The 26,755-nt window shown below is 42.3% G+C and overlaps 1 protein-coding gene across 1 annotated transcript in view; it reads right to left on the minus strand.

Annotated features, from left to right (window-relative positions):
* Positions 1 to 3,582: 3,582 nt before the first annotated feature.
* The window catches only part of LOC126974506 (tetratricopeptide repeat protein 7B), a 39,938-nt gene continuing 16,765 nt past the window's right edge, over positions 3,583 to 26,755 (minus strand). Inside the window, exons 10-18 of the mRNA XM_050822022.1 lie at positions 25,515 to 25,631; positions 24,467 to 24,616; positions 22,448 to 22,648; positions 22,253 to 22,382; positions 21,993 to 22,143; positions 19,304 to 19,385; positions 18,155 to 18,260; positions 16,186 to 16,399; positions 3,583 to 11,122 (exon numbers count right to left, since the gene is read on the minus strand). Coding sequence (XP_050677979.1) covers positions 16,188 to 16,399; positions 18,155 to 18,260; positions 19,304 to 19,385; positions 21,993 to 22,143; positions 22,253 to 22,382; positions 22,448 to 22,648; positions 24,467 to 24,616; positions 25,515 to 25,631 — 1,149 coding nt within the window. The 3' untranslated portion in view covers positions 3,583 to 11,122; positions 16,186 to 16,187. The remainder of the gene's footprint in view (positions 11,123 to 16,185; positions 16,400 to 18,154; positions 18,261 to 19,303; positions 19,386 to 21,992; positions 22,144 to 22,252; positions 22,383 to 22,447; positions 22,649 to 24,466; positions 24,617 to 25,514; positions 25,632 to 26,755) is intronic.

Genomic DNA, 26,755 nt, shown 5'->3' on the forward strand with positions numbered 1-26,755 from the left:
AGTTCCGATTATTAAATAACATCTCTTTACAAAAACCGTATTCTAATTGGTAAGAGTATTCACTATTCATAAGAACGTCAACAAAATGCTGGTTCTACCACCAACATAGATCTTCTTAGGCCTTGTCCTGGAAATCCAGCAAAAGATCTTCTCCTCTCTCACTCGCCTCGCCACACAAACTGGTATCCGATCTGTTCGATATATCCGGATCCGGCCACATCGCCCTCACTGTAGCCGAAATGAAAATGATAAGAAATAAAAATGAGGTCATCTGAGGGACATGCGTCACATTTTTCGTTTGTTAAAAAAAAAATAAAAAAAATCTTTGTTGTAAAAACTTAACTTTGTTGTAAATCTTTGTAGTTATTAGGGGTTTTCTTAATGTAGATTTTTGACGCATTTAATCTATTTTGGGTTAATGCGTCTCCTATGAATAACTTTCAAACGAGATAGTTTTTGACGTTAAAACGATCTTTAGTAGCTCATTTTTGAAATTCAGAATTCACATATACGTTCCTATGTTAAAAAGGAGCAAAAAATTAGTCCACTAGAGGCATTTCAATTCACATAGGGAAAATGCGTTACATTTCTCTATGACGCATTTACTCAACGATCAATCCAGGTGCGCTCAATATTAAAGAATATTATATACTCATATGAAAACTTGAGCTAAGGCAAGCAGTATACCAGTGAATAAGAATTTTTTTTTCAAAAATATAGCATTTTTATACAATCTAATTTTAATATTTAATTAACAACCATACAAATTAACCATACAAGCTAACCCTGTAAAGTATTTTTACAGAATGACCTAAATGAACACAAGTCTTTCAATAAAAAGTACCATATTGACACCGTAAAATTTAGCTTCTTAATACAACCTTCGCAACCCATATTCACAGTTAAAATAAAATGAGGACTAAATGTATCCTCGTTTTGGGTTTCACCATAACCAAAATATTTTCTGGATTGAAGGAAGTGGGTTTTATGCCATGGAAAAGTCGCTGATTTATGTAAGTAATCTTAAGATACTTAAATCATAGGTTGTCAAAAAATTTATCTATATCCATACAGGTTAATATTACCATTGCAATCGTTTATTTTAAACTTATCTACTCGTATAAAATGTATCTGAAATCGAAATTAAAATGTTGTGAAGTATTTGAAAAAACAATGACTTTTACATCTGCACTGCAAAACGTTTCTTACAGGAACGTATAAAACAAATAAAAACTATACAAGTATTGACTTTTAAAAAAGGATGAGCACCTATGAGATCGGGGTCAATGCTTTACACAGATGCATTTACCCAAAAAAACAGACGCATTCAGCCTAAAATTTCTTGTCATAACCTAAAATTTACAATTATCATACCTGAACTATTACAATGTTTAGAATCAAAATAACTACGTTTACAGACGAGCAAACATGTACTGCGTATTTGGAATACATAATCTTATAAAAAATCAATCAGAAACCATTGATTTTTATTGATTGAAAGCACTCTCCTCTCGCTGCTCTTCTTGCGCAAAAATTAGTAATTTTTAAAAACGTAGGTTTGTCAAATTTCCGACGTACAACGCGATCTGTTTCTATTTTAAGTGAGGAATATAGTTTAAACGGCTACCTCTAAATAGATGAAGTTGTTGCATTTCAATTAGTTTTTGAGAAATGGAAAAAAAGCAGCTTTTACCCTATTGACGCATTTCCCTCAGTTGACCTTAAATATAAAAGCCATTATTTATACTTCATCAAATTAACTTATATATTGAAGTAAATATTAATTAGAACTAAATTAACTATACTAAATAATTTAGGTAGTAGTTGCCTCTACGGCTAAGGCCTCCCCTAAGCATTTCCATAGTTGCCTCTACGGCTAAGGCCTCCCCTAAGCATTTCCAATACGCTCTATCTCTGGCTCATCTTATCCAGTCTGGTCCAACTCTTTCAGTAAAAATATCACTCCAACTTTTCTTTTCCATTCCGTAACTCTTTTCGTCCATTTTGAATCATCTAACCTGCCCAGACAAATTTTAGCCGTCTGCTCCTTTGTTGGCATCCGTGAGTTTAGTTTTCTCTCTAATATTATATTTATTGTTTATTTTCCTGTGATTCGGATGCCTTAAAAATAATATATGGTCAAAAATTAATTAAACTATTGTTTCTCAACATATTTTCCGTACATTTTTCCGTACACTCAGAATTATGTACATACCATCCTTCACTTAGGAGTCACTTTTATTCTTCATGGGTGCACTCTTTATTTCTGGAACTGATCACATATCTATATTACTTCCTTTTCGCTATCAACAGCTAGAATTTTTTATGAAAATAAAGGACGAGACGAGCAGGACGTTCAGCTGATGGTAATTGATACGCCGTACCCATTACAAAAACCCAATAATTCTGAGCGGCACTACAATTGCGCTCGTCACCTTGAGACATAAGATGTGAAGTCTCATTTGTCCAGTAATTTCGCTAGCTACGGCACCCTTCAGACCTAAACACAGTAATGTTTACACATTACTGCTTCACAGCAGAAATAGGCACCGTTGTGGTACCCATAATCTAGCCGGCTTCCTGTGCAAAAGAGCCTCCCACTGGTAGATACTTGAACAATATTTAAAAAAAACACTAAAAACATTTGAAACTAAAGAAAACACTAAATATCTCTTTCGTTGTTGAATAAAGTTTATAATAGCATTTTTCTTCTCAAAGTTGATACCTAACAATAGCCTAGCGAAACTCTAAGAAAAAAGCGATCCACTCGATTATATTATGAAACGTGAATAACGGAAACGAAGAAGTGAACGAGATGTGAAAAAATATTTGAATTACATGTTCTAACGGTTTATTATTAGCCTCCCAATTTTTATATAATTACCTTTAAAGTATTGGAACGTATATCAAACTATAACATATGTTCCGTTGTACAAGCGTGCACGGCAAGCGTTTGTGTGGTTCCATGCTACCGTGTCCACGTGGACACAAAAACAACCAATATCTACGTATCCCTAGACAAAAACACAAGAAAGTTTTTTTACAAAGAGCAACGCTTTTGAAGACAAAATATAATAGTATGTATTTGGTCTTAGCTGACGGTAGCCATTTTTGTTTTCATACAACGTGAACATTATTTTGTTTAGAAAAAGTTTTAGAAAGAAAAAAGCATTGTGTGGTTTTAAGCCACGGTAAAAGTGAAACGTTTTTTCATATTATACACATTTAACTAAAAATTTTTGGATTAATATTCCATTACGGGTATAAAAATCGCTATAGCAATCTTAATTTTATACTTGGAAAATTAATAATGGGAAACTGGCACAAATGAGTAATAGTCTATACACTACACGGTCGGCAGCTGCTGCGAACTATAGGCGCCGCCCGACCTTCACGCGACATCTAACACGATAATAATAACAATAGTTACACTTTAAAAATATTTTTGAAAGAAATCATAAAATCATATTATAAGGTGTCCACAACATTAAAATAATACAAAGAATTCAATTGTAATATTTTTATTTTGTATTGGCATATCAGAGGTTAAGATGTCAACGGGAAGTAAGTAAAACAACCGTGCAACATAGGTATCATATTTATTTCAAATTATTAATTATTTACAACAACATTGAACCAACATCTACTTTACAGCGTATAGACAGACATACAACAAGAATATAATACAACGTATTTAACAGTATATAATATAGTACAAGGTATAGTAGGTAACTGAACAACAACGGTATCGCACCCTCCACAGGTCGCCCAGTGGAAAGTAACGGGGCAGTAGTCTACGGCCAATCCAAATCCAAAATGTAGAATAATATTTATACCTAATCCATGTACAAGTATATTAAAGCAACTGGCATGGCATTCAATCTAACACATTATCTGCAATACTCAAGGAAATGTATGTAAAACCACTGGCTGCGAAGGAACGTACAATACTCTGAAGTATTTTTACATTGTGAATCAATTTCGTTTGTTTTCCGTGTTATTTATTCTTCAAGAATCAACGTTTTTTACGTCTATTGTTTGTTTCCTACCATCTTTAGATGTTTGCTGAGGTTGTCATCACTAGTTTTAGTACCGCAGACTCTTGCTACATGGCCAACAGCGCCAAAATGGCGAATATCAAACAGGCACAAGAGCACTTTTCCATTGGTATATAGCAGAGGTCAATGGCAATACTCAATGACGGACGTTGTATTTGACAGTGTCCAAGTAAGCGTAATCGCTTAGATAATTTATACGTCTAGATAGAGCCTCTTGCTGCTAGACAACCGATGGAAAAAGGCCAGGTTTATTACTTTAGTGTGCGTGACAAGCTACGTCTTACACTCGCGATTTGTATGACACTGTGTTAGTGTGCGTGCATTGCTTAAAAAATAGAGATTGACAGTCAACCCCGATTTTTTATACGACGTATTCACAGCCATCACAGCCTATCTAGCCGTTTAAATGATCTAAGCGTAATACTATTACGTATTCGTACTCTGCACTTCTATTAGTTCTTTCTGAATCTCTTATGTATCTTTTTTATCTCTTATCAAGCTACTGCATAGAACACACTCTAAAACATAGGCTGGAGACTGAATCGATTATACTGAGTCGATTATAAAATCATTTATTTCCATATTTCTGGACAGGACAGTTACCTATCATAAGTTTATATTTATTAATAAAAAACCTTCCCACGAATATCTACTGACATATATTATTGCTTTTCACGCATCTTTAACTTTACTTCATAATACAAACCCTTAAGAAACGATCCAAACATAAGTACTTAAAACCCGCCCTAACCCAACCTGTATAATAATCAAGCGTACTTCCGGATATGGTCTTTCTTTATATGCAATAGCTATCGGCGGATGGTGCCGCCATAGTACAAGTAATATAACAGTAGCGTAACTCAGCGGTATCATTGAAATTTACACCTACGTCTTGGCGGAACGCTAGGGTTGGTACATAAAAAAAGATTGGCGACGCGGACGGCGGGGCGCAGCTAATTTAAGGCCCGGTTTCCACCAAAGCGGAGAGCAGAAGAGACGAGAGAAGATTAGCCGCGAAGCGGTCAGGTTATTCCCACCAAGGCGGAGATATGTGAGCTGTGAGAGATCTAAATCTGATATCTACGAAAGGAAGACGTCCTCCTTTTTTTAAGTTAAAATACGTCGCTAAACTAGTAGCCGATTAAAAATACGCAAGGAACGCTTTTTACATTCAAGATCAGTCAGTCAAATAAATGACGGTTTCGGGTGTGCGAGACGCGAGGAGTAGGTGCGGGGAAAAGGGCATGAAAGTGCGGGCTCCGCGCCGCCCGGCTACAGACATCTCACATCTCCGTTCTGCCGCGCTGCTTACTCGCTCGCAGCACAAAATCAAACAAAAATTGAACATATCTGCTCTCCGCATGATCCATTTCCACCGAAGCTAAGCGGAGATGAGATGTGGAAATAACGAAATCCGATTGGTAATCAAAACGCATCTCCTCTCCTCTCCGCTTTGGTAGAAACCGGGCCAAACTCCGGAAGCGGCGTACAGCGTGGCACTCAATAGTTTTGCCTCCCCAAGATTGCTAAGCGGCCGCGTAAATCGTGTGTTTGTGCGTCGATTCGTGTTCTTTAGTATGAAGTTAAAATATTGTTTTATTACTGTATTGTGGTGCCGCCTACAGTAAAGAATACAGTAAAAGTTCTTTATTCGCGGGGTGTATAAGTTCCATAAAATGCCGCGAATGCAGAAACCGTGAATATGGAATGATAATTTATATGGAATTATAGAGGATACGATCCTAGGAGAAATAGAAATAAGGACAAATATTAAAAAAAAAAAAAAAAAAAAAAAACAATTTTATTGAAGTTTTTGATCATATTGATAAATTATATTCAGGCAAAGGCAATGGTTAAAGGATTCTGTAATTTTTTCTAGCTTTGCAGTTTTTAAAGCTCCTTAAATAGGTAAGGTTGATTTTGATGACGCGTTAAAAAGGGATATTGAGTTGGATACCTATTCGAATCCTTTTTATTAATATGTATGTACATATGTGCCGATTAGATCTGTGAATAAAGGAATTTTAGGAATTGGGTCGCATTTTTCTTCACAAATAGTGAAAACGCGAATGAAGGAAGCTTTTACTGTACTCAAATGGCATAAGTTATAATAATTCATTGCCAGGGAGGCGATTAATGATAGAACTTATTAATTGTGACTATTTGACAATTATTTTGATTGTTAGTAGTTTTTTTAATTCGAGCGCATATTTATACGAAATTCTAAAATCGCATCCACATATCAGCGTTCGAATATGTAAGTGTAAACGTTGGTATATAAACACGTTGGTATATATTATTTACAAAAGACACGAATTAAGTACTTATACAATATACAAAAATCACAGAATACAGTTACAGTAAGAAGACACTAAAGGGTATTAATAGTTACTTACGGTTGTTTGACAAGCGTTTTGCGAAAATTTTGACGCTGTTACAAACATAAAGTTTGAATGTTGATTTAAAATAAACTAACTTAAGAAGCATGCATTCTTAAATTAAGGATTGGTCTACGCCGCGCTCCAACTAGATACCGCACTACCTAAGAACAATAGCTTTTTTATCACGGCAACTATTAGATGCTTGTGTGCGTGGCATCTTAGCAATGGTATCTTTCAAATTTTGTAACATACGCTTCGTGTTATTTTACATTGAAATTAATAAAATACAAAATACTTACTGATGATATGTGATCCCAGGGTCTTTCTTATTTCTTGTAGTATTACTTTGACAAAGATTTACTACGCAACTCGACAATTTAGTTTCAATCAATAGTAAAGTTTAACAGAACATGCGGCACCTCTACGTCACACATTGTTCGAGACCGGCTGGTCGTAGTATTAGTTGCCGCAATTTGCGACTACGCCTGCGGAATTTAGTTGGATCGAGGCGGAGACGATTCCTTAATCTAAGGAATTTAATGAAAAAAGGAAATATATCACATAATAACTCGACATAATATTAAAAAAATATAACATACCGGAATGCAGTAATCAATAAATATATGTCGACCAAAAATGTACTAGGTAAAAGGTAACAAGTTTAACAGAGTTAGAAAGAGAAAAATGGATTTAAATAAAAATGTGGCCACATTTGTTCTTAATATGGTCGCATCCATCGCACCGTGGACTTAGAATATCCTAGATATAATTAGGCTTCAAACTGCAACCCAATTATAACCGAAAATATGAAATTGCGGACAGGCTGTGATCATACATTTTGGTGAAACATTATATTATTAATCATAGGTAATATGTACTTAATTTCTCAGCATCTAATTTCCGCTATTGAAAAATATATTGCGTGGTTACAAAGTACACATGTCAGAGGTGAAACCTGCATTGTCTCTAAACTGTATATGAAGTCCTGGTACATGTTGCTAGGATGATGACACATGATATAAACCGCTATGAAAGATATTACTATCACTGCTATCATATTTATGTTCTCCTGGTGTCTATGTAGTACTATGTCGTGCGCATGACGTCAGAATATATTAAGGTATACTCGCGTCATACAGAAGACAATCTCTTCTTCAACTATGAACGCCTGGTACCAGAACAATGTATAATGCTTCCAATCTCATTTTCTCCCACGATAAATCTTATGACTGTGTGTCTTTTTATTGTCGCGCTTTTTCGTTTCATCAACATGCTAAACAGGATTTCGCTTCCAAAAATTTTACAAAATTTTTAAAATTAGTTTAATTTATTGTTAATCTAGTAGGATCACATAGCATCGCATAGACGATATAAGGATACAACATCAATTTTTGGTTATCTAAATATTTTTTCAGTATGGCTGTTTTTTAGTGCGATATATTCGAAGGTAGTACTTAAATATCACTTTAAAAACAGTTGATAATAAATAAGCAAAAGCTCTTTAAATTATCATTACATTGTCTATAACTGTATCAGACACATAAGGCTTGAACATATAATAGACAACGCTACAGAAAGAGATAATATATCAAATTATTAAGGGTATGTTCCGATATGCACTGCGAGCACTGCACAGTGCTATCACTGTAGAAAAATTCGTTCCGTTATGGACTGCCAGTATACTGCTGCAGTACCCTAGGGAAATATATGACGTCATAAATCGCCGCCATATTCTACTGTGAGCACTGGCGTTTTCGAAATAAGGTAGGTACTCGCAGTACTTTGATCACGTGATCAGTCAAAACCACTCGAGTGCCTAACGTTTTATAAACAATACCTACAGTTTAGTCCCAAATATTTTTAATGAACTTGAAAACTTTAATACACTCATTTGAATGCTGCGTCAAAAAATGCGGCTGACAGTATACGGGATTGCGTTCCGTTTTAAATAGTAACCAATATAACTGGGTATAAAGGAACGGCTTCACAGTATACTAAATTGACGTCACACTGTACAGTGGTCGCAGTGCATATCGGAACATACCCTTAATCGACGTGCAAAAAATAAGTAAATCACCTACTTATAACCCGTACCGCACCATCTAGATTCTAGATAATTTAAAAATCAAATACACTTATATATATTAAAATATGGATTAATATAACACGTAATAAAAAGCGACACACCAAGTAAAGAATATTAAATTTATATATGGACAAAAACGACTTATCGAGTTAACAGTTTTTACAATATATATCATACTTGCGAACACTTATCCTTAAGCCAAGTACACAGCGCGCGACAAACAGACAGACACGCCGGCTCGCACGTATATTATTACCCCCTTAATCATAACAGTCTGCTAACTTAAAGCATTGCTAATTCTCACTCTGTCTTCTTCTACTGATTTAAGTTAGAATGAGAAAAAACACTCCTAAGCGGCTGTTTAAAGTTAGCGGACCATTATGAATAAGAACTAGAATTAAGTATGCCATAGTACTCCTGAAGGTCGAATCTGACATGTAGTGAAACTCCTATTCTTTAAACGTACACGGAAACTATTTTTTTTTTATATTTATATAGGATATTTATATGGACGATTAATTATTTAGAGCTGAAACTTCAAATACCTATTACTCAAAAGTGCCTAAGTGTGGTTTGAGTCATTTCTGCTTGACTAAGTCCATTAAGCATGAATCTTATTTGATAATTTTTCCTGATGCATTCTGCGAAAAGAGAACCACACATACTTATCTGTGTTTCGGAACCAAGCGACGGAGAAATTATATTCGCCGCAGTGAAAATTTTGTGTGTTATTAAATTTAATATACAGTCCACAAAAAAAAACGAATATTTTGCTCTGCACAAATTAAAAATATTATTTCACTTACATAATTTATATATCTAGATAATTGGCGATGTAAAAGACATTTCTTGGGAATGAGTGCGGCTGATCAGTGTTATATACTGTAGGAAATGTCTCTATGTCTCATTTTTTCATTATTTTTCTTTGTTTTTATTTTACTTTGTCTCCTTTGCTATTTAATTCAGTCATGTTATTATATGTAGAAAATTTTCTACTTCAATTGGATATTTTTAGATTATTAATATTAAAATATTTTAAGTTTAGTATAAGTGAACTCGCTATTCCTCACATAAACACTTAAGTTTTATAAGGATGGCTTAAATTGTTTAGTAAGTTTGTTTCTTGTATATTTTGAACAATAACAAAAAGAAAGAGCTTGTTGCTGCTAGACAACCAATGAAAACAGGCCAAGTTTATTACTTTAGTGTGCGTGACTACACTCGCGATTTGTCACTTTGTACTCAAAACAGAGGTTAACTGTGAACTTCAATTTTTCGACGTTTTCACAGCTGTCACAGCCTATTTAGACGCATAAATGATCTAAGATTCTTCATTTATGAATTAGAGACCTCCAGATATAATATTTGTTTCGATTTCTTCTCTCTTAAGAAGAGAGCTTCTTAAACAGTGTCAGATTAACATCATTATTGGATTACGAAAATACATATCGCAATTTTATTTTATCAGAAGACCAAAATTTCAACAGCCACGGGATCATGTTGGCATCGAACGTGATTACACAAATTAATTTTAGAAACAAAATCCCAGAAACAAAGACTCGACTCGACATAAATCTTGTATGCTTTGTTCAACTCTCAGGTTGTGGCTTCATCTACAGGATCTACTTTACAGTTGATAATCTGCTCAATTATCAAATATTTGCATATTAGGAAATTGATTTTAGATGTCGCTCTTTCCAATCTAAACAATTTGTAATTTTTTTGAAAGTGATAACCCTCACTCCAGGGATTTATTACATAAAACTTTATGTCTCAGGTTGGCTCAGTGAAAGAGCACTCGCACGGAACGCGAGAGGTCGCGGGTTCGGGTCCCGCATCGTTCATAAAATTTGATAGATTGAACAAGCGGCAAAAATAATCCAACAAAAAGGTAATATATATAATATGTGCGGAATTGAACGTATACAAATATTTCACACAATTTTCTGGTAACGGTTATTCGGTGATATGATCGCAATATTTAACAATATTATTTTAAAGTTTCATTTATTAAATCGTATAATTTCAATTCGCATTACACTTTTCTTAGCACTCTTGACAATTAATCGGAATTTCACTGCTGCTATTTCACAGGATATACAAACACTGAATCCTAAATCTGTAACATAGCTCGAGATATGTTTAAATAACATTACTATAACCCAGCCTAGCGAAACTCTCTAAGAAAAAAGCGGTTCACTCGATTGTATGAAACGTGCCGTCATTGACAGATTGACAGATGACGGCTATATGCTGGTAAAAAACGGTGATAGCCGAAATCCACTACGTTTTAAGCAACTGTTCGCTTTCAAACTTAGCCGGATTATACTTTGTCGCCGATCGCGATACTGTAATTACTACCATTTCAAACTTATGTCAAATCACTGCACGTTTCATATAAAACTAAATTTCAATTTTTACTTAGGCAGTTCCGCCTCTTATTACGTAGTATTTACATCCTCTTTGCCATCACCCAATACAGTACACATCGCACGTGCGTGTACTCGTGCCGCACGCAATTTCTATAATAATTAAGTATATTGTGACTTCACGGGACAATATTGGCAGTTTATTCTTGATTAAACTTCGTTTTCAATCTGAAATTTAAAGAAAAATGATATCATTTTAGAAATAAAAATAATATTAATTTTTATTTTTATGACATGTAAGGGGCGAGACGAGCAGGATGTTCAGCTGATGCTAATTGTTACGCCCTGCCCATAACAATGCAGTGCCGGTAACAATTCTTCACTGACCGGCACTACAATTGCGCTCGTCACCTTCAGACATAAGATGTTGTCTCGTTTGCCCAGTAATTTCACTTACACGGCGCACTTCACACCGAAACAAATTAAGCTTACACATCACTGCTTCACGGCAGAAAAGGCACCTAGGTAGTACCCATAATAAAGCCGGCATCCTGTGAAAAGGAGCCTCCCACTGCTAAAATACTGCAATTTCTACCCAACGTTGGAACGTCTTCGTCAGCGGCAGTCTGTCCGCCAGATTTCTAATGATTGAAGTTATAGGTAGTAGTATACTTTTTTAAAGGAGCCTCCCGCTGGTAAATAGAAAATATGTAATAGTTATTTATCTACACCCATGCTTTTAAATCCTCTATTAAAGATTCTGAAACAGTTAGCTTATTGCCAACATTAAAACACCCAATGTTCTAATAACCAATACATCATCCAAAAGAGTGTTGTAATGTTGTACTGAATTTCATAACACATTTTTTTTTTCATTCCCTTCATGCTCAAAGAGTTTTAACAGACAGCCACATTCTTATTGCTCGATGCGTGGTATCTGTATGAATTTCAAAAAAAGAACATTTTCGTTTACACGCGTTCCACAATACCAGAACGACGCGCGCCGTAAAAAAAAAGTAAGTTACTCGATCCCCGCCATTTTTCTTCGATATTTTTATTGTTTTGTTTACAAAAAATGAGCGATCAATTTCCAAAAGAACATAATATTCAAGTGAATTTTAAATATTGCACTATATAAAACGTAAATTACTACTAAAATAAATAATTCTTTAATTAATACTTAGTTTATTTGTATATAATCAGTAATGGATGATATTAGGTTACCACTAAAAATAGCTGTTTTAATGTTAGCAGTAAGCTGTTTTAGAATCTTTTAGAGGATTCATATTTTAGGTGTAGATAAAGTCTTCTATGCAACTGTTGATAATTAGGTATTAAAACACTCATGTGATACTATACTACTATTATCACACTCGGCTTCACCTCGTGAGATAAATCCACATTCGTGTTTTAATACCCCTTAATACACAACAGTTGCATAATAGTTTTTTTTTTTTTTTTGTATGGAATAGGAGGACAAACGAGCGTACGGGTCACCTGGTGTTAAGTGATCACCGCCGCCCACACTCTCCTGCAACACCAGAGGAATCACAAGAGCGTTGCCGGCCTTTAAGGAAGGTGTACGCGCTTTTCTTGAAGGTACCCATGTCGTATCGTCCCGGAAACACCGCACAAGGAAGCTCATTCCACAGCTTCGTGGTACGAGGAAGAAAGCTCCTTGAAAACCGCACTGTGGAGGACCGCCACACATCCAGATGGTGGGGATAATATCCTAAATTGTGGCGTGTCGTGCGAAGGTGAAATTCGGCGGCAGGAATCAGGTTGAACAGCTCTTCGGAACACTCCCCGTGATAAATGCGGTAGAAGACACACAATGAAGCGATGTCTCTACGTAACGCCAAGTGATCCAGCCGTTCACAGAGTACTCCGTCCCCGACAATTCGAGCTGCTCTGCGTTGCACGCGGTCAAATGGATCGAGCTGATACTGGGGTGCGCCAGACCAGAGATGACAGCAATAATCCATGTGAGGCCGGACCTGCGCTTTGTAGAGCGCTAGAATGTGGGCCGGCTTGAAGTATTGCCGTGCTCTATTTATGACGCCCAGTTTCTTTGAAGCCAGTTTGGCTTTGCCCTCCAGATGGCCACGGAATTGGCAATTGCTCGAGATTTCGAGACCCAGTATTCCGATACTAGGCGAGGCTTTAAGGGAAGTGTTCTCGAAGAGCGGTGATACGGCAAATGGGGTTTTTTAGTGGTAAACGCGCAAACTTGAGTCTTCTGGGGGTTAAATTGGACAAGGTTCAACTTACCCCATTCCGCGACCTTCTCGAGAGAGGACTCGATAGAAGACACAAGTTTCTCCCGGCACTGGTCGACGTTTTCCCGAGAGAGACTTGCATGGCCCGTGTATACGGCATCACCAGTGCTGTCGTCTGCATAGCAATGCATGTTGGCGGTGTCCAACATATCATTGATATGCAGAAGAAACAGCGTGGGAGATAGCACACAGCCTTGGGGCACTCCAGCGTTCACGGGCTTGGGATTCGAGCAATAACCGTCGATAACAACCTGTATGCTGCGCCCAGTGAGGAAGCTGGAAGTCCACTTGCATAAGCTCTCGGGAAGCCCAAATGATGGAAGCAAGGAGCGCCTTGTGCCATACACGATCAAAGGCCTTCGCTATATCCAGACCAACTGCCAGGCCTTCCCCCTTGCTTTCAATAGCCGCCGCCCATCTATGTGTTAGGTATACCAGAAGATCGCCAGTCGACCGACCATGGCGAAAGCCGTACTGCCGGTCGTTGATCAACTGGTGACCCTCAAGGTATACCAAGAGCTGGCGGTTAATTATGCTCTCCATGATTTTGGAGAGTAGGGAGGTAATAGCAATAGGCCTGTAGTTTGCCGGATCCGAACTGTCTCCTTTTTTTGGGATCGGATGGACAAGGGCTGACTTCCATGAATAAGGGACTACGCCTTTTGAATAAGAGTGCCGGAATAAACGCGTTAGCACCGGCGTCAACTCAGGGGCACACATTCTAAGCACGATTGGAGAAATGCCATCCGGCCCGCTCGACTTCCTGACGTCCAACGAAAACAGAGCTCGCCTAACAGTTTTCTGTCGGAACTGTACTTCAGGCATGGAGCTCTGACACCGCGGGATGGTCGGCGCTGTTTTTCCGTTGTCGTCAAGAGTCGAGTTGGAGGCAAAAAGAGTGCACAGGAGATCGGCTTTCTCTTTTGCCGTATGGGCCAGGGTGTCATTCCTCATGTGCAACGGCGGCATGGACGGCTGGTTGAAGTTACCAAGAGCAGCTTTCGACAACGACCAGAACTTGCGTGTTCCGGTCGGGTAACTGGAAAGCTGCTCGCCAATTTTGACGACGTGCTTCGATGCGGGCGATTTGCCGCTTAAAAATCTGGAGGCACGGTTATATTTCCTCTTCAGAACTTTGCAGTTCGGATCCTTTGAGCAGTTTCATTTCATTACAACACTCGTTTGGATGATGTAATGGTTATTAGGTCATTGGGTGTTTTAATCTTGGCAATAAGCTAACTGATTCAGAATCTTTAATAGAGGATTTAAAGTATGGGTGGAGATAAATATATTTTATTCATAAATTTAAATAGATAAATAATATTGTCAACATTAAAACGCCAAATGTTCTCGTGACCATCCAATCGAGTGTTGTAATGTAATTCAGTAGAACATTACAACACTCGTTTGGATGATGTAATGGTTACTAGGAGTAGCTTTTTTAATCTTTTTTGGCTCCAGCGTGACGTAAGGTGTACGTACCGCTAGGAGTAGAGCGCCGTGGGGTCGCGGATGTCCCGCGGGTGCAGCTGTAGCGCGGCGGCGGCGGCGTCGGCGGCGGCGGCGGGCTCGTCGAGTGCGGCCAGCACGAGCGCCAGGCGCCGCCACACGTCGGCGCGGCCCGGCTCCAGCGTGACGTAAGGTGTACGTACCGCTAGGAGTAGAGCGCCGTGGGGTCGCGGATGTCCCGCGGGTGCAGCTGTAGCGCGGCGGCGGCGGCGTCGGCGGCGGCGGCGGGCTCGTCGAGTGCGGCCAGCACGAGCGCCAGGCGCCGCCACACGTCGGCGCGGCCCGGCTCCAGCGTGACGTAAGGTGTACGTACCGCTAGGAGTAGAGCGCCGTGGGGTCGCGGATGTCCCGCGGGTGCAGCTGTAGCGCGGCGGCGGCGGCGTCGGCGGCGGCGGCGGGCTCGTCGAGTGCGGCCAGCACGAGCGCCAGGCGCCGCCACACGTCGGCGCGGCCCGGCTCCAGCGTGACGTAAGGTGTACGTACCGCTAGGAGTAGAGCGCCGTGGGGTCGCGGATGTCCCGCGGGTGCAGCTGTAGCGCGGCGGCGGCGGCGTCGGCGGCGGCGGCGGGCTCGTCGAGTGCGGCCAGCACGAGCGCCAGGCGCCGCCACACGTCGGCGCGGCCCGGCTCCAGCGTGACGTAAGGTGTACGTACCGCTAGGAGTAGAGCGCCGTGGGGTCGCGGATGTCCCGCGGGTGCAGCTGTAGCGCGGCGGCGGCGGCGTCGGCGGCGGCGGCGGGCTCGTCGAGTGCGGCCAGCACGAGCGCCAGGCGCCGCCACACGTCGGCGCGGCCCGGCTCCAGCGTGACGTAAGGTGTACGTACCGCTAGGAGTAGAGCGCCGTGGGGTCGCGGATGTCCCGCGGGTGCAGCTGTAGCGCGGCGGCGGCGGCGTCGGCGGCGGCGGCGGGCTCGTCGAGTGCGGCCAGCACGAGCGCCAGGCGCCGCCACACGTCGGCGCGGCCCGGCTCCAGCGTGACGTAAGGTGTACGTACCGCTAGGAGTAGAGCGCCGTGGGGTCGCGGATGTCCCGCGGGTGCAGCTGTAGCGCGGCGGCGGCGGCGTCGGCGGCGGCGGCGGGCTCGTCGAGTGCGGCCAGCACGAGCGCCAGGCGCCGCCACACGTCGGCGCGGCCCGGCTCCAGCGTGACGTAAGGTGTACGTACCGCTAGGAGTAGAGCGCCGTGGGGTCGCGGATGTCCCGCGGGTGCAGCTGTAGCGCGGCGGCGGCGGCGTCGGCGGCGGCGGCGGGCTCGTCGAGTGCGGCCAGCACGAGCGCCAGGCGCCGCCACACGTCGGCGCGGCCCGGCTCCAGCGTGACGTAAGGTGTACGTACCGCTAGGAGTAGAGCGCCGTGGGGTCGCGGATGTCCCGCGGGTGCAGCTGTAGCGCGGCGGCGGCGGCGTCGGCGGCGGCGGCGGGCTCGTCGAGTGCGGCCAGCACGAGCGCCAGGCGCCGCCACACGTCGGCGCGGCCCGGCTCCAGCGTGACGTAAGGTGTACGTACCGCTAGGAGTAGAGCGCCGTGGGGTCGCGGATGTCCCGCGGGTGCAGCTGTAGCGCGGCGGCGGCGGCGTCGGCGGCGGCGGCGGGCTCGTCGAGTGCGGCCAGCACGAGCGCCAGGCGCCGCCACACGTCGGCGCGGCCCGGCTCCAGCGCGCCCGCCTCCCGCAGCGCGCGCTCCGCCAGCCGCAGCCACCCCAGCTCGTAGTACGCGCCGCCTGCACGCACCACATCCAACGAATTCAAAAATTTTACATATACATGGATTTGTAAATAAACGCTCGACGGAAACTAACCTCTGCGAATTTCTATATGAAGTATTGGATGCTTTAAACAATGGATTCCAGGTAGACACAATTTATACCGACTATTCAAAGGCGTTTGATAGAATTTCGCATGCCCGACTATTATTTCAACGTGAGCGTGTCGGTATTCAAGGAGACCTTCTAAGGTCGTTGGAGTATCTCCGTAACAAAACACAAGCGGTAGCTGTTAAAGGATATATATCTAGTTTTGACCCTGTTACATCTGGCGTTCCTCAGGGCTCTCACTTTGGACCATTGTTATTTAACATATTTATTAATGATGTTTTGCAATCTTCTCAAAATTCTAATATTTCACTTTTTGCGGATGACACCAAAATATTTAAAATAATAAAATAAAAACAGGACTGTGTTGAACTACAAAGCGATTTAATTGAGTAAGGAAACTATTGTTCCGCTTATACCTCAGTGTTGACAAATGTTGTATGATACAATTTTCGAGGAAAAACATGCCAATTTTATTCAAATATAAAATAAACAATAAACCCCTTAAAAGGGTGTCAGAAATAAAAGACCTTGGGGTAACGCTAGATTCGGCTCTCTTATTTGAAAAACATATAGAAAATATGACAGCAAGAGCTTAATAAATGGTTTGCTTGGTTTTATATTCAGACAGGGAAATTACTTCAAAAATATTCATACTTTTAATCTTTTATATAATATAAGACCATCTTTAGAATATGGTTCGACTGCTTGGAACCCACGTTATACAAAATATATAGATGCTATAGGAGTTGAAAATAAATTTATTAAAAGATTAAATTATAAGTTTCAAAATTGTAATACTCCTCATTTAAATTACCTATCTTTACAATAGCATAGAGAATACAGAGATCAAGTTTTCCTTTTCAAAATATTACATGACTTAATTGCTTCCAATCGTATTTTAAGTAATATTAAACTTAACTGTCTAAAACATTATACACGTTCTATAGATACATTCTTTATCCCTATTCGTAGAACTAATTATACTAGGAATTGTTTTATTATATGAGCATGCAACACATTATAATAATAATTATAGTCATTTAGACATTTTTCATAGCAGCTATCGAACATTTGCTAATAAAATTAGAGAATACCATAAAACATGCTTAAAATATGTCCATCTATAAATACCGATAAATTTTGTTTCATTTGTATTTTTGTGTACTTTTTTCGCCAATGTTTAATTGTATATCAAATCGTTATGTTTTGTATTATATTCACTCCTACTTTATTTATATTTACGTGGAAACTTTATTGGCTTGTGTAATATAAATTATGTGTTAAAATGTGTAAATAACTTAAGCTGTTTGTTTTCCAATAAATAAATAAAATAAAATACTAGCTGACCCGACAGACGCTGTATGAATACGAGAGAAAAACGTAATTCTGAATGATTTCATGATATGTGGTAAATAGTAATAAAATGATAAGGCTTAATATCGTATTTGTGTAAACAGCTTTTATATTACTTACCAAATAATAATTGCCAATTTTTTAAAGTATTAAATTGGATATAGTCTCCGTAAGAGATAGACCGGACTATATAGATATGCCTATGTACATACATAACATTATCAAGAATATATCTACGGTATATCTAATATCGACGGTATCGTCACTGTCGACTCTTGTAGCTGACTCGCTTGTGCCCGTGTCACTCACCGAGCTGCAGCAGACTGTCCACGTGCGTGGGGTGTATCGCCAATGCGTTCCGGTAGCATTGTCTCGCCTCCTCCCACTCGCTACTGGCGCTGTGTACGAGGCCTCGCTGTAAAACAACATAACTCATATATTTAGCCATACGATCAATATGTATCAATGAAATAGGGCTAGAAGTCGAAAAGGAAGGAGACTAAGTCCTACTGTAAATCTACGCGAAAATACACGTAAGATTTCAATAAAATTTATGAAAGTAATTTAATTTTTAATAGTAAATAGGTCTGGAAACAGATCTTAAACGTTTAAGTGAAAATATTAAATTGAATGACGCACATTTCGCTTTCCGTCCAGGACTTTCGACAGATTCAGCGATTTTCAGTTTGAAGGCAACCGTAAACCACTACGTCAGCAGGGGTACATCAGGTCTACGCATGTTTTCTGGAGTTACGTCGCGCTTTTGACCTTGTAAATTATAATTTGCTTTGGGAGAGACTGCACGCCTTTAATGTGCCTAAAAAACGGTGAATCTGTTGAAGTATTGGTACAGAAACCATACTAAGTGTAAGATGGGTCGACGCGACATCTAGCGAGTACATGCTAGAATGCGGTCAGGGTGGGTTTACCTGATCATCTTGTCCTCTTTATTAAAGAATATTAGTATTAAACTATTAGAAATGATATTCAGTACTTGACTAGAGTGTAAACCCGTGAGTGTAATGATAGGCAAACTCAAAATGTAGAAAGTGAGTGTTTTATTTAAACAAATGGCATTCCATCGAAGCAGAAGACAAAATGATGTTATGGCAAGCTTTAATCTACATAATTCCTTCCGGAATGACGACAATGACACTGAATGAATGAATGTCAACTTTCTAAGATTTCTCTGATCATGGGACATGGATTTATTTTATTGTGAATATCGACATCAACACAATACATGACAATACAACATAAACATATTTCTTTCAACATATATTTCTACGCAATCAATCTATAGTTTTTTTACAAATTTAAAAAGTATCTGATTCCTCCTATCTGATTGGTGTATGTAATACGTAATAGTCCGAATACCCTTACATACAGAGTAACGTGTACTCATAAGCCCAAAAGTGTGACGTGTGCATAGTGGCAGAGGTATAAAATGAGAGTTACCGTGTAGAGGACCAGGTGGCTGAAGGGAGTGAGCGCGGCCGCCTCCGACACGCAGCCGGCAGCCGCGCTGGTGCGACCCAGCCTGTAACACAAGGACATATGATATACACGCACTCATCACAAATATAGATATTACATACATTCACATGTAAATTTATTTTGTTAGCCTGCGATCAACACTGAATGAGATCATAAGTTTTTAGATAGAACTGAACTAATTTGGAATTGAATCGGAACATTTATTTTGAGTCTGTTTGTTTAATTTATAGTTAAAGACGTTTCGCGAAACCAGCCATTCCCGCACTGTCAGATCGATTATCAGGCCACTATATGCAGTTACCAGAATGGTTATGTCATCAGAAAGTTAATCCCAGTTGGAAACCGAGACCGGGGGCTATCGTTCGGATCCTCTCACAGGAAAATAATATGGCGGGGTGTTTGAGACCGGAAATCTTTGTCTTACAATAAGTTTATTGTGCCTGTTAACAGAGACAGCGAGGAAAGCTTCCGCCAAAAGCGCGCACTACGCCTTATACGCGGCGTTTGAGTAGAGTGGACAGAGGAGACAAACCATTGTTTTTTATTTCTTTTTATTTTTTATAGTATAGGAGTAAAGACGAGCGTACGGGTCACCTGGTGTTAAGTGATCACCTCCGCCCACAATCTCTTGCAACACCAGAGGAATCACAGAGTACTGGGTCCCTGACAATTCGAGCTGCTCTACGTTGCACGCGATCAAATGGATCGAGCTGATACTAAGGTGCACCAGACCAGAGATGACAGCAATACTTCATGTGTGGCCAGACCTGCGCTTTATAGAGCGCTAATGTGCCCACATTGGCTTGGCTTGAAGTATTACCGTGCTTTATCATTAACGCCCAGCTTCTTCGAAGCCAATTTGGCTTTGCCCTCCAGATTGCCACGGAATTGGCAATCGCGAGAAAAAAGATTACGAGACCCAGTAAGCGCTAATGTGGGCCGGCTTGAAGTATTACCGTGCTCTATTAATGACGCCCAGCTTCTTCGAAGCCAATTTGGCTTTGCCCTCCAGATCGCCACGGAATCGGCAATCGCGAGAAAAGAGATTACTAGACCCAGTATTCCGATACTAGGCGGGGCTTTAAGGGAAGTGTTGTCGAAGCGCGGTGATACGAATAATGGGGTGTTTTTCACTAAAAACACCCCAAACACTCAAGTTTGCGCGTTTACAGTGGTAAAAACTTGAGTTTTCTGGGGGTTAAATTGGACAAATTTCAATTTACCCCATTCCGCGACCTTCTCAAGAGAGGACTCGATAGAATGCACAATTTTCTCCCGGCACTGGTCGACGAGTTCCCGAGAGAGACCTGCATGGCCCGTGTATACGGCATGGAAAGCGATAGGGAGGACGCGCCCGCCGACAGCGCGCGCTCGAGTAGAGTGGAGAGAGGAGACAAACCTGAGACAAAGGTCGGCCAAAAGTAGCCAGGCGTGCGCGCGGTGCTCGGCGAGCGGCGTGGCACGCTGCATGGAGAGCGATAGGGAGGACGCGCCCGCCGACAGCGCGCGCTCGAGTAGAGTGGAGAGAGGAGACAAACCTGAGACAAAGGTCGGCCAAAAGTAGCCAGGCGTGCGCGCGGTGCTCGGCGAGCGGCGTGGCACGCTGCATGGAGAGCGATAGGGAGGACGCGCCCGCCGACAGCGCGCGCTCGAGTAGAGTGGAGAGAGGAGACAAACCTGAGACAAAGGTCGGCCAAAAGTAGCCAGGCGTGCGCGCGGTGCTCGGCGAGCGGCGTGGCACGCTGCATGGAGAGCGATAGGGAGGACGCGCCCGCCGACAGCGCGCGCTCGAGTAGAGTGGAGAGAGGAGACAAACCTGAGACAAAGGTCGGCCAAAAGTAGCCAGGCGTGCGCGCGGTGCTCGGCGAGCGGCGTGGCACGCTGCATGGAGAGCGATAGGGAGGACGCGCCCGCCGACAGCGCGCGCTCGAGTAGAGTGGAGAGAGGAGACAAACCTGAGACAAAGGTCGGCCAAAAGTAGCCAGGCGTGCGCGCGGTGCTCGGCGAGCGGCGTGGCACGCTGCATGGAGAGCGATAGGGAGGACGCGCCCGCCGACAGCGCGCGCTCGAGTAGAGTGGAGAGAGGAGACAAACCTGAGACAAAGGTCGGCCAAAAGTAGCCAGGCGTGCGCGCGGTGCTCGGCGAGCGGCGTGGCACGCTGCATGGAGAGCGATAGGGAGGACGCGCCCGCCGACAGCGCGCGCTCGAGTAGAGTGGAGAGAGGAGACAAACCTGAGACAAAGGTCGGCCAAAAGTAGCCAGGCGTGCGCGCGGTGCTCGGCGAGCGGCGTGGCACGCTGCATGGAGAGCGATAGGGAGGACGCGCCCGCCGACAGCGCGCGCTCGAGTAGAGTGGAGAGAGGAGACAAACCTGAGACAAAGGTCGGCCAAAAGTAGCCAGGCGTGCGCGCGGTGCTCGGCGAGCGGCGTGGCACGCTGCATGGAGAGCGATAGGGAGGACGCGCCCGCCGACAGCGCGCGCTCGAGTAGAGTGGAGAGAGGAGACAAACCTGAGACAAAGGTCGGCCAAAAGTAGCCAGGCGTGCGCGCGGTGCTCGGCGAGCGGCGTGGCACGCTGCATGGAGAGCGATAGGGAGGACGCGCCCGCCGACAGCGCGCGCTCGAGTAGAGTGGAGAGAGGAGACAAACCTGAGACAAAGGTCGGCCAAAAGTAGCCAGGCGTGCGCGCGGTGCTCGGCGAGCGGCGTGGCACGCTGCATGGAGAGCGATAGGGAGGACGCGCCCGCCGACAGCGCGCGCTCTGCTTTGTACGCGCCCGCCCACTCCGCGCGGATCGATGCTGCAGAACACATGATTACAAATAACTTCATTAGTGATATAATTCAATAGAATTTAAATATTGTCTAAGCACTAGTTGCTATAGTAGACCACCTTGGGCGGCAACTCACCGGCATCCCGGTTGCTGTGCGTGTCGTGCACGGAGTCTGACAGTGCATCCAGCTCACAGTACTGCTGCTCGCCGTCTTCCTCGCCGCTGTTCAGCAACTTCAGCAGCTCCTTGCCCGTCGCCAGCGCCGCCTGACATCACACATGTTAGTTACATAACTCGAGTATGCGTCGCCCGGGGGACAGTGTCGACCCACCTCGCTCTCCCACACACTCTGCAGCGCGGCCAGGGTCCACAGCGGCCACTCCGCTCCGGGGTAGTGGTGCCGCGCCAGCCGCGCCGCGTCCAGCCCCCGCGCGCCCCGCGCCCCCGCCGCCGCGCACGACCACAGCGCGCACGCCAGCCGCAGCCCGCCACCGCATTCCGCACGCACCCGAAGACACGCCCGCGTCGCGTCCTGCAGGGCATCAGTCACACCATTATTAGAAATATAATGAGTAGATCAAAATATATTTACAAGACGGTATCAGTTTTTTATTTGGGATGGTGAGGGCTATGTATCTGTAGAATTTTTTTTTATGGAATAGGAAGACAAACGAGTGTACGGGTCACCTCTTGGTCAGCGTTGCCGGCCTTAAAGGAAGGTGTACGCGCCCTTTTTTGAAGGTACCCATGTCGTATCGTCCCGGAAACACCGCACAAGGAATCTGATTCCACAGCTTCGTAGTACGTGGAGGAAAGCTCCTTGAAAACCGCACTGTGGAGGACCGCCACTCATCCAGATGGTGGGGATGATATCCTAACTTGTGGCGTGTCGCGCGAAGGTTAAATTCGACGGCAGGAATCATTTTACACAGCTCTTCGGAACACTCCCCGTGATAAATGCGGTAGAAGATACACAATGAAGCGACGTCTCTATGCAACGCCAAGTAATCCAGCCGTTCACAGAGCACCGGGTCCCCGACAATTCGAGCTGGTCTGCGTTGCACGCGATCAAATGGATCGCGCTGATACTGGGGTGCGCCAGACCAGAGATAACAGCAATAGTCCATGTGTCGCCGTACCTGCGCTTTGTAGAGTGCTAGAATGTGGGCCGGCTTGAAGTATTGCCGGACTCTATTAATGACGCCCAGCTTCTTCGAAGCCAATTTGACTTTGCCCTCCAGATGGCCACGAAAGTGGCGATCGCACGAGATTTCGATATCCAGTATTCAGAAACTAGGCGAGGTTTTACAACAAATTTTATACGACAAATGGGTTTTTTATAGTGTTAAACGCGCAAACTTGAGTCTACTGGGGGTTAAATTTGACAAGGTTCAATTCTCCCCATTCCGCGACCTTCTCAAGAGAGGACTCGATAGAAAACACAAGTTTCTCCCGGCACTGGTCGACGATTTCCTGAGAGAGACCTGCATGGCTCGTGTATATGGCATCACCAGTGCTGTCGCCTGCATAGCAATGTAAGTTGGAGGTGTCCAACATATCATTGATATACAGAAGACACAGCGTGGGAGATAGCACACAGCCTTGGGGCACTCCAGCGTTCACGGGCTTCGGGTTCGAGCAATAACCATCGACGACTTGTATGCTGCGCCCAGTAAGGAATCTGGAGCTCCACTTGCATAAGCTTTTGGGAAGCCCAAATGATGGAAGTTTTGAGAGGAGCGCCTTGTGCCATACACAATCAAAGGCCTTCGCTATATCCAGACGAACTGCCAGGACTTCCCCCTTGCTGTCAATAGTTGCCGCCCACCTATGTGTTAGACTGCCGACCGACCATGGCGAAAGCCGCAGGTACTGTCGGTCGTTGATCAACTGGTGACCTTCTAGGTATACCAAGAGCAAGAGTAATTATGCTCTCCATGATTTTGGAGAGCAGGGAGGTAATAGCAATAGGCCTGTAGTTTGCCGGATCCGAACTATCTCCTTTTTTTTGGATATGGTGGACAAGAGCTGACTTCCATGAGTCAGGGACTACGCTCTCCATCAGGCCGACCGCTTCTATGAATATGACAATGAGTGGCTCTTCTAAACTTTGTCATGTTCATGTCCTCCCAGCTGCGCCATAGGAGACATTATTTAAGCGTTGAGCGCACTGCACTCGCTCTGGTCACACATATTGGTGAGGGGCATGACTTTCCTGATGCACATGTTGCTACTACACTAAGGCATCAATCCAATTAAAACTGCACAAATGAATGATATTATAAATTGACACCAAACCTTAACACAAAATGTAGGTAATATACCATGTACCATACCAATAAATACCTACCATGGCCTCGTTCAACATCCCCATGTACATGTGCTGCAACGCGAGATGGTAAAAAGCGAGATGATCGTTGTCATCTAGTCTCACCGCCTCCAACAAGTGAGATAACGCAGTCGCATTCGCGGACTCCTTCTCTTTTCGACAATTTGTTTTCTGAAAACATATACGACTAATAACAAAGAGAAAAAACAAATAAAAATAAATAATCACAATGCAATTTGTTATTATTAAGTCATTTCCCTCACAACTCGGATTACATAGATTCCTTCAATTCACTTGAGTCGCGTTGATATTGGTTCAAACATAGACCTAACCTGAGTAGGTTCGTTGAGGTATTTCAGGTATTTATGTATTTCAAATACATTTAGTTTTTAAGTTATAATATTATATATTCAGTGCACTCAAGTTTATTTTGTTTTTGGCTTCGTTCGCCGATTGTTTGTTGCTCTTGTTTCTTGTTTGACAAGAAGTTTGTTATAGAACTAGACCGAACTTTTTGCGAATCAAACGCATTTCGTTCTGTTGTTCGTTGATGAGGATGGAATCTGTTGTTTCTTTGAATGTGGGTAACATTACAAACACAGTTTGTGGAGATGTAGATAGTTCTTCTTTTCGTTTTGTCCTTGTTATTTGGATTATCATTAGTTGGGGTAATAACGGTTTTAAGCTTACGACGTTAAAAATATTAAATTGTTTTTTTTTTTAAAGAACGCAATAAATAATACTAGTAGATTTTCTTGCGTCCTTTTTTACTCTTATATCGCCATTCCTTCACGCAACAGTGGCGGTAATTTAATTCCATTGAAAAAGAATTTTAACGGAATAAATTTTCTGAATATAAATTACTAAATTTGGCATTAAATTGTAATCATTGTGGAAATATATGACCTTTAATTCTTAATCGTAACAGAGCTTAGCGATAAAAAAATATTTCCTATTCAGATTTACATTTGAATTAGATCACAATTTACATTATCAATCAAATGAAAATAAAAAATACAAATTATTAAAGATAATTCAATGACAAACTTAATTATAGCGAATAGCTTACCTGTGCTTTCATCTGATATCCGATGCCGCAGTGTAGGTAACACCTCGCCAAAAGAAACCCCTCGTTCTCTTTTTCGATCTCTAGCGCTTCTTCCGCGAACTCTATACTCTCCTCTATCTACGAAACACATGGATATCACTGCAACACTGTTTCTTTTTAGCATCAAATCATAAACTTATAATGCCTACTACTCGGCCCAGTCGAGTTAGTAAGTTTTTGTGGGGCGATGTATATGCTTTTACAACAAGATCCCATAAAATGTTCAAATCAAAATATATATTAAGAAACACAAATGAATTGTTAAAAAACGTTTGTGTGGTACAAGTTACTGTGACATAAATGACTTTCTTAATCATAACACAACATAACAGGATTCCTCTAATGGATTTTTTTAACAAGTGTGTTGTAAATAGTATTTTATGCCACAGTTGTATGAGAAGTGTCAAAAACATGACTGGCGTGGGTTGCGATCTGAGCCGCAGGCGAACAATAAATGACGCCACGAGACCTAGTTATACAACGTTGCATACAATATTTTTTCTAAACAAAAATTAAACGAACAAAAACCAGAAGTAAAATATATCCATCTCTGGTGAGTGGTCAAATTTTCACTTCAAGGAATGGCAAAGGTTTACCGATACAGCCAACGCTGGATATGTGGAAATTGCACAACATACTAGCCAATATACCAGCAAATAGCCTTATACCTTGGCAATTTTTTTTCTTAAGTTGACCTTAATATATTGAGTTGACTGTGGCACCAAAAAACTGCTTTCTAGTGGCATTATATTACGGTAAACAATGCTTTTTAGGCCATAGAGTTTACACTTTTTCAGAGACTTAATAACGTATGTACTTATATTAGTGATCGTGGCTGTATAAATAACAGCTAAAAGGTCCATAGGTCGCTGGTTCATATCCGGCTCGAAGGACCACGATGTATGGCGATATGGTTGCCGTACAGATTAATTTATGTTTGGTTCATAAATTAAACGAGACTTGAGTACAATTGGTTTATGGAGCTGAATCTAAATGGTTAAAATGGTAAATGGTTATGAGCACACGCCGATGAACCGATTGATTCTCGAATGCGAACTAGAAGAAAATGTGTAAACAAGGCACGCGGCAGCGCAACCGCTGAAGTGCGATGTTCCAAAGAAAAAAAAGTACCTTTAATATCAAAGATAGGCTATTTTACTGAAAGACTTTATGTTATATTTAAAAGTTAGTACTTCTGCATT

Source organism: Leptidea sinapis, chromosome 32 (assembly GCF_905404315.1).
Source record: "Leptidea sinapis chromosome 32, ilLepSina1.1, whole genome shotgun sequence".
Taxonomy (NCBI): domain Eukaryota; kingdom Metazoa; phylum Arthropoda; class Insecta; order Lepidoptera; family Pieridae; genus Leptidea; species Leptidea sinapis.